Raw genomic sequence first — 19025 nt, 5'->3', positions numbered from 1 at the left:
AAAAAAAGATTTTCACACCATTGTGGGTTTTGTCCTATACTTGGAATTCCGTGATTGAACCTGCTGTCAGCTAGGTTCACCTTTTGCATGGAATCAGCTTTTCTAGGGCGTGGGGAGCAGGTAGCAATGGACTTCCCTGAAATCTTTCTTCTGATGGACTTGGCACTGAAACCTTTAGCATGTCCCCTTGTTGGGGGCAGCCCAGTGCTGCTTTTCCTTTCTCTCCACCACTGTTGCTATTTCTGTATCTATGGGGAAAATGTTTCTCAGTTGCTTATAGCACAGATAAACTTTGAGACTATTTCATTTACACAATTAAAACCAGTGGAAGTAGTCATTTTGTTTGCCTTAGAGGCTGCATTTTTTTTCTCAGGTTTGTAAGCATGTGCCTCTGCAAGAACCTCCTGGTTCCATTTTGTTGGGAAAAGAAGACTTTTATTCCATAGCACAGACAGGTGCCTTCCCTGACCCTGATTTTCCTGCATTTTCCTAGCTGGTATTTGCTTCCAGTCCTGGCTTCATGTGGAATGATCCTCTGCTGTTTGCCGGCTCTGGATCTTGAAGCACTCCAAGATCAGATAAGGGTCAGGTAAATCCTGGGCTTGCAGCTGTGCTCTGTGTTTTGATTGGAGAGATTCACCTGGTGGATTGAGTTGTTCTTTATTCTTCCACCTCTCCCTAAACCATGTGTGGCCATCATACAGAATTTTCTTCTAGGCAGACTCAAAGCCCAGTGGGATGACTGACTATGGGCAACCAAAGTTCTCTCCTTACTTTACCAATTGTGGACTCGGAGCTTCCTGTAATGTAAATGCTGATTTTTGACATGAGCAAACCACCTGGTTCAAGGATGGAACCATCCCTGTCTGTCGGAAACTTGTGGGAACTTGTGCTTCCTGTAGCAGGTGTGCTGGTGACCTTGGAGAAAACACGCTGTTAGGATTCTTTCCCTGTCTTGAGTGTGAGTTTAACATTATCTTCCTTGGTATAGGGGTGTGTTTGGATATGGGTCAGGAAGACTGACTCACTTGCCCACACAAACCAAAGAGATTTAGGTCTAGGCAAAATTTGCTCATGATTAGAAGATCATAGAGCCTGAAAATCACATGTCATTTTGGAAAGTCCAGCAAATTCTTTCCTTTCTCACTGATTTCCCTCAGTTGCTGTGGAAGAAGGAACAGGATATGGTAACTGAAGACTCTCTAGAAATATCAGCAGGGAGGCCAAAAGAGTAATGAAAGGAACCAAAAGTCAGAAAAAATAGTTTTACTTCTGACTGCACACCATCCTGGCCCCAGGCAAGTCAGCTCAGTTTCCTTATCTGTAAAGCAAATGGCCACCATTTGCCGCCCAGCCAGTTCTTTCTAAGGGCTGTGAATGTGCTTTGAGTTAGAGATTCCTTTGAGAATCTGATGAAAGCAATAGATAAGCAACTCAAAGACTCAAACTAGAGTGGAAACCTGACCTGCTGGTCACTCTGGCTTACTGGTTAGCGTAAACTCTGTCTAAAAAATGGCTGCCCTTGGGGTGGGGATGCTTCACCGGTAGAGCACATGCTTAGCAAGCATGAGGTACTGGCTTCAATCATCAGTACCTCCATTAAACAAAACAAAAAAACCCAAAAAACAAAAAACGATTGCCTACCCTTCCACCCTTGGCCACAGCAGACTATTGACAGGTTAGAATGCAAGCTTAGTATTGCCAGATTCTGGTTTTTTTGTTTGTTTTTTGTTGTCCCATTGTGTTTTACTTTGTTTTTAACTTTCCTTGTTAAAGAAAATTCAGGTGTAAAGATTCTTTCTTGAATATGAAACCTCTGAGTTTTTACATTTTATTAGTTGCATCAAAGATTTTTGAAAACACTTGATGGGCAGAACAAAATGCATTTGTGGCCTGCTTTCTGCCTGTGGGCAGAAATATATGTGTATTTTGTGTTTCCCTGTGGGTAAACCCAAATTATTTGTGGATTTATATATGGATTTTTCTCTTTCTTTCTGCCTGTACTACTACTCCTTTAAATTTTTTTAAACAGATTTCTTGAGATATATTCATATATTATATAATTTACCCATTTAGAGTGTACAATTTAATGGCTTAATTTAGCTTATTCACAGAGTTTTGCATCCATCACCACAGTCAATTTTAGAACATATTCATCATCCCCCCTCATTCCTTGGCTGTCAATCCCTAGTTCCTCCATTCCCACCAGCCCTAGGCAACCACTGATGTAATTTCTGCCGCTGTAGATTTGCCTATTCTGGGCATTTTAAATAAACAGATTTATACAACATGCATTCCTTTGTGACTGATTTCTTTCACTTAACATAATGTTTTCAAGGTTCATCCATGTATTAACATGTGTCAGTACTTCACTTCTTTGCATGGCTGAATAATATTCCATTGTGTGGATATATCACATTTTATTTGTCCATTCATCAGTTGATGGATTTTTTGTTGTTTTTGCTGTTTCTGTCCATTGTAAATAATATTGCATGAACATTTGTGTTCACGTTTTTGTGTAGACGTATGTTTTCATTTCTCTTGGGTAGGTACGTGGACGTGGATGTGCTGCATCATGTGGTAATTCTATGTTTAGGCTTTTGAGGGACTGCCACCCTTTTCTGCAGCAGCTGCTCCACTTGACATTCCCACCAGCAAACTATGAGAGTTCCAATTTCTCCCCATCTTCCTCAACACTTTGTATTGTCTGACTTTTTTTTTATTATAACCATCCGAGTAGATGTAGCAAGGTATTTCATTGTGGTTTAGATTTGCATCTAAATGATTAATGACCAATGATATTGAGAATCTTCTCTTTGATTCACTGGCCACTTGTACACCTTTGGAGAACAGTGTATTGAGATCCTTTGTGTGGCACTTAGTTTTGATCCAGCTCTTGAGCTTTTCTCTTGAGAAATGCATATATTCACATCCACACAAAAGTTGTTATTCAATTTCTAGGGGCTCATGACCCTCCTGATATCTGTGCGTCTAAGGATACCCACAGAGGACATGCTATATAGCGGAGATTTTTCTGGGCACTTCATATTCTTGATCTCACTTGTTATTATCTACTAAGGATCTCACAGGATTTGTGTGAGGATTAGATATTCAGGAAGGTGATTTGTAAACCCTACAATACTGTTCAGCTTCAGGGACTGGTACAGGTGCAAGTTCTGCAGGTAAATGGTGGTGAAACGAAGTTGTTAAGGGCATGAACTTGAATCTGACTGCCAGTGTTTGAATCCTAGTGTCATGTTTATGAGTTATTGTGTTCTTGGGCAAATTACTCAACCTCTCTGACTCAGTGTCCTCATTTATAAAATGGAGGTAATAACTTCACCTGCTTCCCACATGCTCTTGGGTAGAGTTCATATAAACAAAGTGCTTTGTATTGTGCAGGTGGGTAAATAGAAAATGCTGAATAAATTGTTTAACTGCTACTGTGGACTGAATGTTTGTGTCCCCTCAAGGTTCACATGTTGAAGACTCAATCTATAATGTGATGGTAGTGGGACCTTTGGGAGGTGGTTATGTCTTGAGAGCGGAGCCATCATGAATGAGATTAGTGCCCTTATAAGAAGAGACACAAGCGAGATGAACTCTCTCTCTGCCACTTGAAGATGCAGTGAGAAGGTGACTACTATAAACCGGGAAGAGGATTCTCACCAGAATTGCACAATGCAGGCATCTTGATCTTGGATTTCTGGCCTCCAGAACGTTGAGAAATAAATGTTTGTGATGTAAGCCACCCAGCCAATGGCACTGTGTTCCTGTAGTGCAGGACAACTGACTACGATACCTGCTACTTATATTAACTTACAGAACAAAATGCGTTATTAGCTTTTAGTGGAGCAGGCTGGTCTTTGAATATGAAAACATCTCTCTTCTTTTGGAAGGAAATAGATGTACTCCATTGATCTTTTAAAGAGCCAAGAGGTTTTTGTAGCTTGAATCTTGCAATCTTGGGAAAGAGACTTTTCCTCTCAGAAGGATTTAAGTCCACAGGGTACTTTATACAGATCTTTGGCCTGGATCAGTTAATCCTCTCACTTTTGTCACTACTGTTAGTGTCTGCTTTAAAGTGATTTAAAGCACAAAACAAAAACCCCAATCTTTGTCCTTATCTGGCCTAGAGAAACTCAGGTTCCAAGCAGGCAGTTTTGCTCTGTGATCAGGTCAAGCGAGTAGATATTGTTGGATTAAAACAAAGAGGGTCCAAAGTCTTAAGACTTAAACTCTTTATAATATTAGCTGGAGTCTTTAGGACAGTCTTAAGAAAGGCAAACTGGAAGGGAGTCAGAGGATTGGCCCAGACTTTACAGACTGGATCTTTGTTCTTGGGTAGAATAAAGAGGCAAACCACTCAGGCTCATGTTGTGGTCTCAAGCCACTTACAGCCACTGCCTTTAAAAGGGTAACCACATTTTGAGAAATAACTGTTATAGTGGAGATATTTCAGACAGAAAGTGCATCTTGCTGGCTAGTATTTGGGGTTAGCAAATACTGACTGTAAAAAGCAGGGTGACAGATGAAGGACTAGGATCCATTACCCAGAGGGAGTCATCTGAGGTCCTTCTCTGTCGAGTCTTCCTGATGTCAGAGTCTGTCATTTCAGTTTAACTGAAGGGAGAGCTCTGTAAGGTTCAGGCCAAGGGAGAGGTGAGAATTACTAGAGTCCCAATATTTTGTCAGTTTTGTTCCCTTATCCACAGACAATGATTTGGATATGTGTGTGGTCTCAGTTTTGCTAAAGAAAAAAGTTTTATGACATTTGTTAAAGATGGCAAGGAAAACTATTCAAGAAAAAGTGTGTGCAATGGGGGTTTTGCAGTAGGGACGAGAGATCAGCCTCAACTCTGAATACAAGGGAAGTGGAGGTTTATAGCCAAGGAGCAGGATGGGGTCAGTGGATGGAAAAGGGTCAAGAGGAAATATCAGGGCCAGGGGGATTCCTGCTGGACCAACTCAACAGGATTCTTGCTGAAGGTGGGCCAAATTGATCAGATACCAAGTGTGGGAGATTTTGCTAAACTAACTCAGTAGGATTCTTGCTACAAATGGACTAAGCGGGTCAAGGGCAGAGCTCAAACTGGGGGCCTAGTTAGAAACAGCCTGACTCAAGTCGGGTCAGGGAAGAAATTCTTCCTCAGTTTGCAACTAGAGGTGACTACGGCAGAATATTCTTCTTTATAATACAATCACAAAACACATGAACATTTGAGTGACACTTTTTTTTTTTTAAAGAAAAGCTGGTTTTCTTTTGTGTAATCCTTCTTTTAGAATTGCCTCTTCGGGTCATTTCAAGGACTCTTCCTTATGGATAGAATGTATTTCTTCTCATCATATGATAGCAGAAGAAATTAAATACTGAAGAAATGTCTAAATAATCAAAACCCAGCAAAAACAGAAACCTATTATGTGTTTTGGCTTCTCAATGACTTACAGAAAGGCATTGTGTAATAGCTATGTTCCCCTTTTCTTACTGAATTGCATTGAAGGACAGTCCGTCTCTAAACAACAGCACTGGAACTTTGAAAATCAAGTGTAACAGCCAGAAACCAGAAGTTGGGAAATTTTTTTCTAGCAAATGATATTTCATATCTGCCAACCTCTGTTGCTCACAGAATTCTTGGTATCCCACTGACAGACTTCTGATTCTCAACTTCCTGGACCACCCTCATTCCATTAAAACATCTTTTTCCTCCTAGAATTTCAGGGGAATTGTTTATTCTGGATGTGATTTTTTTTGTTTCCTGAGGGGAGGGAAAAAAAAAAACCAACCTGATTTGACCCCTACCATAAATCTTTCAGCTTAAATTAAGATAAAAATCTTCAAGTTTGGTCACCTCAAAATCCTTTTAGAAGGAAGTTGAGTATTAATAATTTAAAAATCCTGTACTTCCCTAAAGCAATTAAAATACTCAGTGTACTCTCTAATGTTTGAAAGTTGTTAGTGATTTATGCTTTTTGCTTATAAATTGATACAACGTCTGTGAAGGGCAGTGTGGAAATAATCTGAATTAACATAGACATTTCACTTGTACTTTTTTATCCTACAGATGTACATGCACATGAAAGCTATGCTATATGTACTTTTGGATACATAAATTATGAGACTTCTGTACAAAGGAATACTGGTCAGCCCCCAAGAGAATGAAGCAACTCCATGTGTACAAATGTATATGATATTCAAGTATTAATAAGTGAAGAAAAAGCAAGATGTAGAATGTTGTATATGTCTCTATCTATGTCAAATTTTTTGGTATATGCTTTCAAACGCACAGAATATCTTTGGAAGTATACACAATGAACTGTAATAGAGGTTCCTTTGTGGGAAGGAAACTAACGGCTGGAGTGCAGGGCTGGGAGGGAGATTTAATTTTATGCTGTATCATCTGTTGTACCTTGTAGATTTTATACCATTTGCAAAATTACCTGTTAAAGTTGCTGGGGCCCAACTTACTTGTTCTATGAATGATAGAGTGAAGGCTTAGAGTACAAGAACCAAGAGCAGCATTTTAACAGTTACATTATAGCAAATCTCTTCTGATTGGTTTTTGCTGTGTGGCAATGAGGCACACAGTAGTAAAGAGTTTACCTGAAGTGATTATAATTAATTTTTTTTAATGGAAGTGGACTGCTTATTTCTAAGTGCAGCTAAAGGAATGCTCATGAAAATTTCCAGCTGGATAGTTAAACAGCTGGAAATTATTTAAACAACCCCTGGGGTCAGTTACCTAGGAGGAACAGGATTTCTCCAGTTTGCTGACAGAGATTTCTTAGAGACTAGAGAAGAAAACACATTTACCTTGTTCTTGCTCCCCAGTTCCTTTCCTTTCATCTTACCTTGCCCTGACTTTTCCAGTTCCCCAGTGACCCCCAATTACATTTACTCTTCACCCATACCCCAAATTCCTAGTTGCTCAGTCTAGTTGTCTGCAGACCCTCCTATTCTGGGGCACACTTTTTTTGGTGAGCATGTTAAGGACATTCCTGGAATACTGTGTGGCATTTTTCTCCGTAGGGTGACCTGTGGGCTACTTCTGGTGTTCCCCATCTATCTTAAGTTGGGAAGATCCTTCAGTGAGAGAGCATTTCATATGCTTTGTGATCTGTAGACTATCAACTGTACTTTGCTGATGTTGTATTGCGAAGAGCTGGTAATAAAAAGAAGCACTGTGCCTGCCCCTGTGTATCTCCTACATGCCTTTCTTTCTGGGTAAGAGGGGCAAAGGAGAACGCTGAGCTCTGCAGCCATCAGAGCTGAATGGCCTATGACTTTCAGCAGAGCACTGATGATAGGGTCTGGAGCAAGATAACAAAGGAGGAGAAGTTTGTCATCCACTCCTTGCCTTTATCAGAAGCGGAAGCATTTTCTTCAAGGCTGAGCCTTCCTCCTTGGCTTCTCGTACCATTTCTTTTCCTGCTGCCCACCCCTAAATTCGCTAAAGATATTTTTATTCTCTCTTGCATCTTCACCGTCTCTCTTTTATCTACATACAAGGTTCAAGCTTTCTTAACCTAAAGTAAACCTTCTCTCAACTTTGCCTATTAAATTCCTTGTAAAAGAGCGCTGGCTCTCCTATGTAAAGTGGTATAATAATTGTATCCGGCACACAGTTGTGAATATTACTTTTGTGATAAAACATAAAACATTTGTTTAGCACAGCCCTTGGCGTATATGAAGTTCTTACTTAATGCTGGCTTTTGCTTTAGATTGTTGATCTGGTGTCAGTTGTTTTTCTTTCTTTCTCCCAAGGATATTTTACACTAGCTGCCTCCTCTGTTTCACAACCTATTTCCTGACTCTCTCTCAGTCTGTTCGTTTGTCATGGACAAAAATTGTCATTCTCCTCCTTTTCTTTTCAGTATTAAACACTTCTCTGTTTCTCTTTGAAACTTCCTACTTTTCGTAATAAAACAAACTCTTTTATTAAAGAGGGAAACTTTCTCCCTTCTCGGCTTCAGGTATCGTGTCACCATCCTGATGTGTAACTGTCTGTGTTTTACTCCATGAACTCTTCTACACTTTATTCCCCTTAGTTATTCCCAGAGGTTCCTGGCTCTTTTATCTTTTCTGTTCTCTGCTCAGTGACTTTGTGGCTTTTGCTGTACATTAACGTGATATATTCTGAATTCTCCTCCAGGCCAAAGTCTCTGCATTTCCAACCAGCATGGAATTTCATCACCCACCTTTCAAAGCCTTTCTTATCTTTCAAGGACTTTCCTAAGTTCTGTGTCCTCCACGAAGACTTCCCAGATATCGGCAGACAGAAGGGATGTCTCCTTCCACGGAGTTCCCACAGCCTGCTCTTGTGCCATATTCGGTATCTTTTTGTAAACATAGGTTCTTCTCCTTTGGTGTTGGTCTTTGGGACACAGGTTTATTATTTATTTTTATCAGAATAATATGCTATGCCCATCAAAGTATTTTTTAATGAGTGAATAAGCTATTACTCTTTAGAGGTATCAATATTTTAAAGGAAGAGTAGGTAAACTGATAGAATATATGCTGTCTGTGGGTTCTGAAGGGTTGATCCCCCACTTGCTTCAGTGACATCTTTGGGAGGAAAGACGTAGGTACCAAAGTCAGCTGTAAGGTTAAAAATGAGTGCAATCAAAGTTTTCCTTCAAAAGTCCCTTAGATCCCTCAGAAAGACTGGCATGTGAAGATTTGTTCTCTAATTGCTTTTTCTCTATGTTGCAACTTCCTTCAGTTGGGCACCAGATTTTAAATAGGGGATGTGGAAATACTGCTGTGCACTCACTGAGATGAGATGCACGGACCAAGACATGCATGCGGGACCTGAGACCAACCAGGAAACAGCAGATCCTGTCTCTCACTCACATGCAGTCACTTTTGGGCAGTGGTTTTCTGTGTGTGGTACAGGGACTCCTAGGGATCTTTGAGACCCTTTCAAAGGTCCTCAAAATAAAAATTATTTCTCATAGTGATACTAAGACATTATTTTCCTTTTTTACTCATTCTCTCATGAGCATACAGTGAAGTTTTCCTGCAGTTACTGGACAAGTTCACAATATCTAAAAAGGCTATTAAAATACTATTTCCTTTTTCCAACTACATGTCGATGTAAGGCCAATTCTTTTTAGATACTTCAACCAACATCACTTTGCAACAGATTGCAGAAGCAAATAAGAGAATCCAGCTGTCTTATCTAACAAAAATACAAGATAACACTCTTCTCATAAATCTTTTTAAAAGTATTTTTCATAAAGGTTTTATTATTTATGTTTACATGTAATAGGTTTACTATTATTATTTTAGAATGAACTAATGGATAAATAACTTTTAAAAGTCCCAGTTCTAATTTCTAATATGTAAATATTGGTAGTTATACTCTATAAATGAAAGCTTCCTGGAGGTCCTTGGTAAGTTTAATGAATATGAAGTGTCCCAACCCCCAAAAGTTTGAGAACTGCTGCTCTTGTGTATCATAGCTCCTGAATGTGGAACAGCATTGAAACTGCCCACAGTTAAACATTTTATATCTTTCTTCCCACATTTTTTCCAGCCCTCCCTCATTCTTTTAGCAAAGATTTTGAATTTGTCCAAGTTAAAATTGTGATCTCTGTCTCCACTGAATTTGAAGAAGCATAACCCTGTTGCCAATTCTTTCTGCTGTGCTACACTGAGAAAATGAAACAAGTAATCTTCATGGTATATGTAAACCTTAGTATGAATGACATAAGTGAAATTGCCTTTAACCTGTAGTTCCTAACAAAGGCTTTATTGTCTCAGAGAGTGGTGAGTTTCCAAAAGTCAGTCATTTGAGTATAGCTCCACTATATATATATATATATATATATATATATATATATATATATATATATATATATATATATATATATATATATATACACATACACAGTGAAGCTTGGGGTAAAAGAATATAGCTTCACTCCAAGAAAAGGTAGCTCACTTGGACGTAGTCCTAGTAAAGCTGGATAATTTAACAGGATATTTGTAGCATAAATACAGGCCATCTGTGTGCTCGGATAACGCACTTGTGTGTACTTTGCTGTGTGGAAACTGGAGATTGGGTGTATCTAACTTGAAAACCTTAATTGATTAGAGGGATTCTACACCAAATAGCTTCTGCATTCACTAAACTGTTGTGAGCAGTCGGGGGGGGCAGTTGTAAAGGACGCTCATAAAGGAACCTTCCGTTTCCTTTCCGCTTCTTATCAAAATGATTTCACATGATCTGAAATTTATAAACATCTTGTTTGCAAATTGAATACCCCAGGATACTGGATACAGCTGAAGCATGTGTGACAGCAGAGGAAAGAATGTCTTCTCTTTGCTATTTGAAATTGTGTTTGGGGCTTTCACCAATTTGGGGAGGGGTAGGACGGGGTAGGACATCATTTTGGTTTGAACCTTTCTGATATGCTCACTGCTGAGTTCTTCTAATTCCCCATTAGGCTCTGTGGAGAATTCATGAATGTTTTACTCATGTACTCATGAATTTATGTGATCTAGATAGTCATTCTGAAGTTTTAAATGCTTTTGCTCAGCAGGGTAGTATGTGAAAATGTCAGCAAAATTTCTCATCTAAACAAGAGAAGTGGCATTTTAGGGAACTGTGAGTTATTTAGTTGGGATTCCATTTTTAAAGATATTACCAAAAAAAAAAAAAAGTATTAGCAGCAAAATAGTGCTTACCTCTTACTACCCAAAAGGAAGAAAACATATGAGGTTATTTTGTATTCTTTATGAAGTACTCCTAAATGCTGCCTCCTGGAAAGATTATTTACTGGAAAATCAGTGAGGTCAACTTGTGGCAGTGTTGTTGAACCAGATCCTTGGGTTTGGGTTATTTTAGGTTTGGATGCCCTTTGCCTGAGACTCTTAATCTTGGGTCAAGAAAGTCTCATGAGGTATCCCTGCAGAATGTGGACAAAACCCCATGGGAGACCCTGAGCTGAGTCTTCCAGGTGGAAGGGCTGGCTTTGCACTGTTGAATTTCCCCAGCTGTCTGATCATGCGCTATGGAAATCCCTCTGCCTGGCGCTCAGTTTGAAGAGGTCTCTGTTCCAAAGGAGGGCCTGTGTACAGAAGATACCACATGTCATTCTGGAGTCTGAAAATATTACTTTTCTATTTGATTCATTCTAGTGCTTCCCAGCATGTTGCAGGTTCCAAGATAAAAAAGCTAACACCTGTCTTGAAGTAGATTATGATAAAGTTGTTAAGAAAGAAAAACAACTGAATAAGTGCATTAATGCATTTAAGCATTGTGAGTGCTGTGATGTGTATAAGATAGAGTGGAGGATATAAAAAGGGAGTAAGTAGTCAGTTTCATATGGAAAAGTACTTGTTAGTTGTTAGATTTTTTTTTAATAAAAAAAGTTTACAGAAAGAAAATAAATGACTTGTTACCCGTGTGCCGTTCAACCCCCCAATCATACAGTCCCCTGGATGTTAAAACAAATCTATGCACATTTAGAATACTTTTTTTTTTTTAAATCAAGGAATGGCTCTAAGACTATGCCTCCTCAGAGATTCCTCTAAGAGAGAATCTGTTATCTGGAAACCCAAAAAGCCCCAGTGTAGAAATACTTTCAGTGACATCAGGAATTAATTCATATATAGTTACTGTTAGAGGATTAGTCTTTGGACAATTCTTTTCTATTCCCCACCCCAACCCCAGTCCTGGGATTGTATGTAAGATCGGAATGTGTTTTAGGGTGAGACAAATTGTGCCAGTAGAGCCAGAGATCAACACTATTTCCCTTCTTTGTCCTCTGCCTTTCCCTTCCCCAAATAACAACTGCAATTAAAACAGAAACATCCCCCCGCCCTCAGTATATAAAAGACACCCAGCCTATAAAGACTCCCATGATAGCTGCAGAAATGGCATGTTCTTTGCTGTCAAAGACAGTTTGCTGCTCCAAGTGGCAGCAGCCCGCATGCTGGGTGTTTGCCCTCAGTAGATTTGGGCTAGTGAATCAGAACCAACAAACATTTGGTTCCTGATAGTTCTCTGTTGAACTGAACATGGCAGGGGGCTTCTTCCACATGTGCTGAAAAGTATAGAGAAAAGGTACTATTATGAGGTGGGGGAGGGGAAGTAAAGTTCTAAATTGAGAATTGTTCGAAACACTTGCAAATTAAGCCTGCTTTTCTTTTCCTGTAATTTCGAGATAACGGTATGGGAGTTGCAGGAGGAAAGTTTCCACGTTCTTGTTATGGCCCAGGTTTCCTGTTTACACCCTTCCAGGGAAAATTGTATACATGGGCTCTTGAAGTTCTATTTTAAGTGTGTTCATTTTGTTGTTCATTCAACGATCATTGGGCTGAGCCCTGGGGCAGCAGAAATGACTTGCACAGGGCTTGTAGGAGCTGGAGCCTAGTGGGGGAAAGCGGACACATAAAGTCCTTTGTTTGTAGTATGAGAGGCCCGAGGAGGGAGATTTGGAGGTCAGGAATTATTGTCCTATGAAAAACTACATCAAAGCTAAGTTCTCAGGCTACCAACCGAAAGATAATTCTTACCTTTGCTATTACCAATAATAGCTGAGCTTTTTTCAGCCTTAATAATCCCAGGGAGAAATCTAAGCCTTTATCTATTCCTTTCAATAGCCCAGTGAGGCATTACTATTATTATTATCTCCATTCTTAATAGATGAGCAAACAAGCAGAAAGAAATTAATTTGCCCCGATAGTTCTGCTAGAGTCAGCTATCTAGCCTTTAAAAAAAATGGGGGTGGCTTGCTTAATTTGTATATATAGTTTCCTAAATTGGGAACCCTTTTTGGAGCTGTTTTTAATAGCTAACTGTTACACATGAAGTTTAATGACACCAAACTATTATCTGTTTCCTCCTTTTTATTGTAAGTTCCTTCGGAATAAGAACCTTGCCTTATTTGCTATAGAATTCCCTGCATGCCACGTGGAGGCCTATTCCAAAATATTCAATGAATTCAGGTATTCTGAAATTCAGCCGTTAGTAAACTGCTCTTAGACACTGTGTATCAAATTGTCCACCTAAGTAAAGAGGCAAACTGAGGCAAGCTCGAATTACCAGAGATTGACTTTACTCAGGAATAGCAGAGGAACGGCAGTTTGGGAAGAGCATGCTGTAGTAAGCTGCAGGAAAGTCTGTTAAGGGTTAGGGGCGGGCTGTATTTATGGGCCCGGAGTGCAAAGAGGGGGACATCCAGCCAAAGTCCAAGCAGTGAATTCACTGTCTTGAGGATGGGGAGAGATTCTTGGTGGATGGTCACTAGTCAGGAAACAGGGCTGGTCTGTGAAGCGGGCATTGACAAGAAATCAATCTCTGAGTTCCTAAGTTCTGTTCTCCTGAGGGTGCATGCGTGAGTCTATCCTCCAGGTTGGTTTCAGGTTGAACTCCTCCCACAGAATCTTGCTGAGACTACATCTTTGACACACCTTACAGCTTCCCGTCAAATCTTTGGCACTCTTTACAGCTTCCCGTCAAATCTTAGCCAAAGTGGGACTTCTAAGTGAGAATTTTGAAGTTTGAGAGCTTGATATTCACTCTATAGGATTATAGTGCAGGATTTAAAAGTGACTTTTGGCACAGTTAAGAGAACACCTCAGCTGTATCCTTACTTCCTTGCTAGAGTTTTATGCATTTAGGGATCTTTCACTTAAAATGAGATTATGGGCCAATTAACTTTGTAAATATTTTTGTATTTGCAGTGGCTTATTTGTGTCTATGTTTCTGTAATAGAAGCCAAAAAAAAAAATGCTTAGTCTGTTTGGGGTTGGTCTTGGAATTTCAATTTTTGTCCACTATATTTAAATATATCTTGCCTACCTGAACTACTGTGGTTACACTGTATTCTCACTTAATTAGACTCTAAAAATAATGACATTTTCTATTCAGTCCCAGAAATCCTGGATTGAAGGAGTGTTCCACAAGAGAGAATGTAACAAAATCATACCCAGCTCAAAAGACCCTCACAGGTACAATTTTTAATCACATTTTTTAAAGCAACGGTACTTGGAGAACTATTTATTGAAATTTAGCGGTATGACTTGTTTCAAGGATTTGAGAGTATCTGTAAAGTTAGCATTTATTTTTAATTGGTTTGTTTCTTCACCTTTGTAAAAATACAGATCTTCTGGTAAGAGTAGAAACTTTGTCACTTCAAGTCCAGTGCCTATGACAGTGCCTACCGTATAGTAGGCACCTGAAAAACACGTCTACTTAATGAAGTATAAAAGCTCATCATAATGACATCACCCTGATGGAGCCACTGTTAATACTGTGGTAGATTTTGCTCTGTTTTTTTTTAATCTTTGATGCTCCTGTTACTCCTATTGGGAGGATGGATGGATACCAGGGAAATATCTAGTGCTACATGTATTCCCCTGGATTTGGATGAAAAAATGTACAACTTCTGAATATTCAGTATGTTGTGACTGTCCCTTATACCCAACTAAAGGGTCTGTGGAAAATAGTAACTGGGATCTTCCAGGACTCCATGCTCAGATTATGCAAACAGTTAATTTTTTCCTCCACAGGCTTTTCACTTGAGCAGGTAATGGGCAGACGAATGGAGTGATTTGAGTTTGACTACTCTGAGTTCTTGACAACCCTTTGGAAGCTCTACTTGTAGAACAAAGTTCAGAACAGCAGCCAGTGAAAGATAGGGGAAGAGAGGGCTATGGAAAATTCCCCAGGGTAATCAGATCCATGAAATTAAGACTGGGTAGCGTTGCCGTTGGAGAAAAGAAATTAAAAGGAAAAGAAAATAGTAGAGCAGTATTTTAATTAGAGGGACCACTCTATTTTTAGATTCTGTTGAGCATTATATTCTTTGAAGTTAAGAAATCACAGCTGTATGCTCATGAAGGGCAGCACAGTGAGGTTACTGAAATCCTAGTTCTTTGGGGATGACTAAAATAGTGTTCTTTGCCTTTGTTAAATATTTACTAGTCCCACCCTCTTTGGATTACCTGTGGCTTATAAGTCCTGTGATTGGAAATCCTCATTTTACCTGTGTATAAAATATTTACAGACTAAAAAGGCAGGGCAACCTTGGTTTTTCCCGTCATCTTTTATGACATTTTGTCATATGATGGTGGCTGCATTGGAAGGCAGATTGAGCCCAAGCAGCTCCTACTGTTCTGTAAAGGGAAAATCATCTTCACAATCACCTTGAATCTCATGAAAAGAGATAAATTATAGGTCATTGGCCCATAGACTCAAGAAGAAGATCAATGACCGTAATTCCATGAATGGTACAAGATGCACTACATCTTATGGGAAAAAAAAGCAGTCTCTCCTTTTGTGTGATTGTAACAGAAAGTTAATGGATGACTATGCCTATTCCTTCTATGCTAGCCTTTTTCTTAGATCCTGGTAAGATTCTCAGAATTGTAGCATTTTCTTCCTTACGGTGCACAGCAAAAAGGTGATAGTTCACTATTTTAAATTTAGATAAAAGTTTATCTTTTATTGATTCTTTTTGTACCTTCTAATAAGAAACAAATCATAGGCTTGATCTCAGAGTCTTTTTCCTTCTCATTTTGAACTTGTTGAAATGAAGCTTCTGAGAAGAGATTTCTAAAAGACTAGAAAAGGAAGAAGAGAAAGGCCTGAATATTCACTTCTAAATAATTTAGAATGACTGATGTTATGAACACTACTTTTCTCCCATTATTTTAACTAGCATTCTCTCCCAGTTAAAACTCCTTCACACTTAAAATATGGTCCCTGATGACTACAATGCTAACCCCCAAATCCAGAAGGCTTTTTTCAATTATGAAAAAGAAAGATTAATAAAGATAATAATTATAATCGTACCAACTATGTCTTAATTTGATAGTGTTTCAGGGTTTTAAAATTGTTTGTGTATATATACTTTTTCTTACTTAATTCTCAAGAATTCTGTGTTGTCTTCATAGTGTAATAATAATAATAGTCACCATTATTATGCATACTGCAATGTACTAGGTACTGTATGACACTTTACATATATTATCACCCTTAATCCTTTTAATAACTATATGGGTCAGATATTATTTTCAGATGTGAAAACTGGAGCTTAGAGGAATTGTTAAATCAGTGAGATTTGAATCCAGGTATCTTGGTTCCAGACACAGTGTTCTGTTAATTAGATCATAGTTACTGAAGTGTAATTATATTTGGTAAATGACATATGGGAATATTTGGGAACTGATGTATGTGTACTCAGTAAACCCTGATTTCCAGAATATAGAATGTAACAGATATTTACTGAATAAGCATTAAATGTTTTCAGATATATTAGTAAACTAACAGTGGTTTTATTTCTTTAATTTAGCTGTACTGCAGGATGCCAAGTCTGCCAGAATTTAATCAGGTAAGACTCAAACAGTTCTGTGTTTATATATTTCTCTGAAGTTGCATCACTTTTTTTTTTTTGCATTGATTAACATTCCTTCCTTTTGATGTGCATCTTGTGTTTTACACGACATTTTCTTACTCTCCTTAAGTAAGGAGATTCTTGTATATTAGAGTTTATTTTTTTAAAAACAACTTTGTTGAGGTATAATCCAGATAACATAAACCCCACATATTCAAAATATACAATTTGATGTTTTTCCTTTACCATTTTAACCATTTTTAAGCATGTCGTTTAGTAGTGTTAAATATATTCACATTGTTGTTTAATGGATCTCCAGAATTTTTTATATCTTGGAACACTGAAATTCTGTGTCCATTCAATAAAAACTCCCATTAGTCCTTACCCCCAATCCCTGGCAATGACCATTGTACTTTCTTTCTCTGTGGATTTGTTTACTCTGGGTATCTCATATAAGTGGAATCATTAGCATCTGTCTTTTGACAACTGGTTTATTTCACTTAACATAATGTCCTCAGGGTTCATCAATGTTGCATCAGATCACAGGATCTTCTTCCCTTTTAAGGATGAATAAAGTCCCATTGTATGTATCTACTACGTTTTGTTCATCCATTTGTCTGTTGATGAATACTCGGGTTGCTTCTGCCTCTTGGCTATTGTGAATAACGCTGCTATGAACATGAGTGTGTAAGGGATTTTTAGGTTTTTTTTTTTTTTTTCCCCGAACATCCCCAAAATTATTCTAATGTGAAACCAAGGGAGAAAACCACTGAGGGTGTTTTTCAATTTAGAAAATAATCCAGTGTTAGAAATCTGATATAAATCTCAATGTGAAGTTTTAAAAATTGTTAATATGTGTCATCCATACATTATGCTAGAAACATGTGGAAACACTACATCTATTTTCTGTTCTGAAATTGTGTATTTTCTTTTTTGAAATTGTTTTTTGTCCTAAATTGAAGGTGTTACTGCGGGCGACTGATTAGAGACCACCATGGGATAGATTATGCCCGGGCCATCTCGGCAGCCGATGGCGGTGAAAATGAACAGTGGTCTATTGAGGAGCACACAGTGAAAAGCCCTACGGATACCTTTGGCACGATTAATTTCCAAGATGGAGAGCACACTCACCACTCCAAGGTTTGCTAATAACCCATATTATTTTGCTGGTTTTTAACAGAGGATATAACCTCCACATTGTATTTCTAAGTGTAGATGGTCAGATGACCAGGTTTTATTGCAAAAGTGATCCATGTTATGGACCTATTGACAAAAATGACCTGACTCTTCTCTTTATGTCTGAAGGGCAGTATACCTTTCCCAGGTGTGGTGTGGCCAGCTCTTTATTTGACTGGCCTCTTTCAGCCAGCTTATGCCCTCTGCAGAAGAGAATGGCTTATTGATCTTGAAGGAGTTGCCACAGGATTGCCCTTTTCTTAAGGAATGTAGGAAGTTACTACCAAGGAACAGGCTTTACTTGAAGCACGGCCATAGCAATAACCAGTGGATGTTAATGCCTCCCGTGTCCTTGAGAGAGCCTCTTCCCAGGTAGGAAAAGGGGGAAGTGCTTTCTGTACTCCCTGCAACTGGAAGGCCAGCTTTCTCCTGTCCCTAATATGGCTACTTTGCCTGTGATTTACATAGTTTTGACAGGTCAGCCATCTCTCAGCTGTTTTCTCTTGAGCTTGTTAACTACCCACTGCTTTACTGGAGGCAGCTCTCCGTGGGGAAAATGCAGGGGGTGCCCACCTCAGAACAGCTCAGAATCAACTGCATCCTGGAGTGTGGTCATCAGTTGAATGGATTTGAAACAACAGTTCGTAATAGTGTAATCATAGTAAGGTTTTATAATATAGTTGTACAGTAATCTGCATGTCTCACTATTAATTCTCTTGCATTTAACTTTGTGCATTGAATTTCTTTTTTAAGTTGGTAAGAAAATTGTCCGCCTTCTCCTCTCCAATCCTTTTTGGAAGCTGACTGTTGCAGAACTCTTTGTGTAATTTTTTCCCTTAAGTTTTCACCTTCTTCCTTTTGCTTTTATGTTTATTCATAATCACCTTCATTTACTCATTTTTCTTTGTCCATTCAACAAGTATTTATTGGATGCCCATGCTTTGCTATGCCCCAAAGAGCTGTTGTTCTGTGTACTAACATTGCTTACAGTCTAGTGAGGGAAACAGGAAATAAATATACAATCACCACAGAGTGTAGGGATGCTATGAAAGGGGAGTACAGGGTTCTCGGAGGGAATGAGAAGAGTAATTCCTCCTGTTTTTCTGGGGCAGTGTGCTTGTGTCAAGGAAGCGAGGCATTTGGTGTCTGCTGAGGCAGAGGGGTGAGACCACTCAGGGCACGAGGAATAATAGGTTGTGTGAAGGCCACGGGAGAGTATGGTACATTTAGGAGAACTGAAAATGTGGTTAGACAGATCTCCTGACCACTAATACATTTTATGCTTAGCTTTAGGCTCCTGTCACATCCTCTGTGCCTGAATGCATTTTGTGTGATGTCTCAGAAGGGAAGTTGCTAGCCTTGTATTTGAGCCTGGAATTGCACTTCAGGTTTAGGATGGACAGCAGGAGAGCTCAGAGAGCTGCCCATTCGTCTCCCTCCACTGCATTCCCCTTTCCAGTTGTTTATCTCTCCCATCTCCTTCCACAAACAGTTAGAGGTAA

General features: G+C 39.0%; 1 protein-coding gene across 1 annotated transcript in view; it reads left to right on the top strand.

Annotated features, from left to right (window-relative positions):
- TRPM6 (transient receptor potential cation channel subfamily M member 6) overlaps nucleotides 1–19025 on the top strand; it is a 122204-nt gene that overhangs the window by 4140 nt on the left and 99039 nt on the right. Inside the window, 3 exon segments of the mRNA XM_032477857.1 lie at nucleotides 13881–13960; nucleotides 16306–16344; nucleotides 17310–17487. Of these exon segments, the coding sequence (XP_032333748.1) occupies nucleotides 13881–13960; nucleotides 16306–16344; nucleotides 17310–17487 (297 nt within the window).

This window comes from Camelus ferus, chromosome 4 (genome assembly GCF_009834535.1).
Source record: "Camelus ferus isolate YT-003-E chromosome 4, BCGSAC_Cfer_1.0, whole genome shotgun sequence".
NCBI lineage: Eukaryota > Metazoa > Chordata > Mammalia > Artiodactyla > Camelidae > Camelus > Camelus ferus.
The sequence above is the reverse complement of the archived record's forward strand: the minus strand, read 5'-3'. Positions and strand labels throughout refer to the sequence as shown.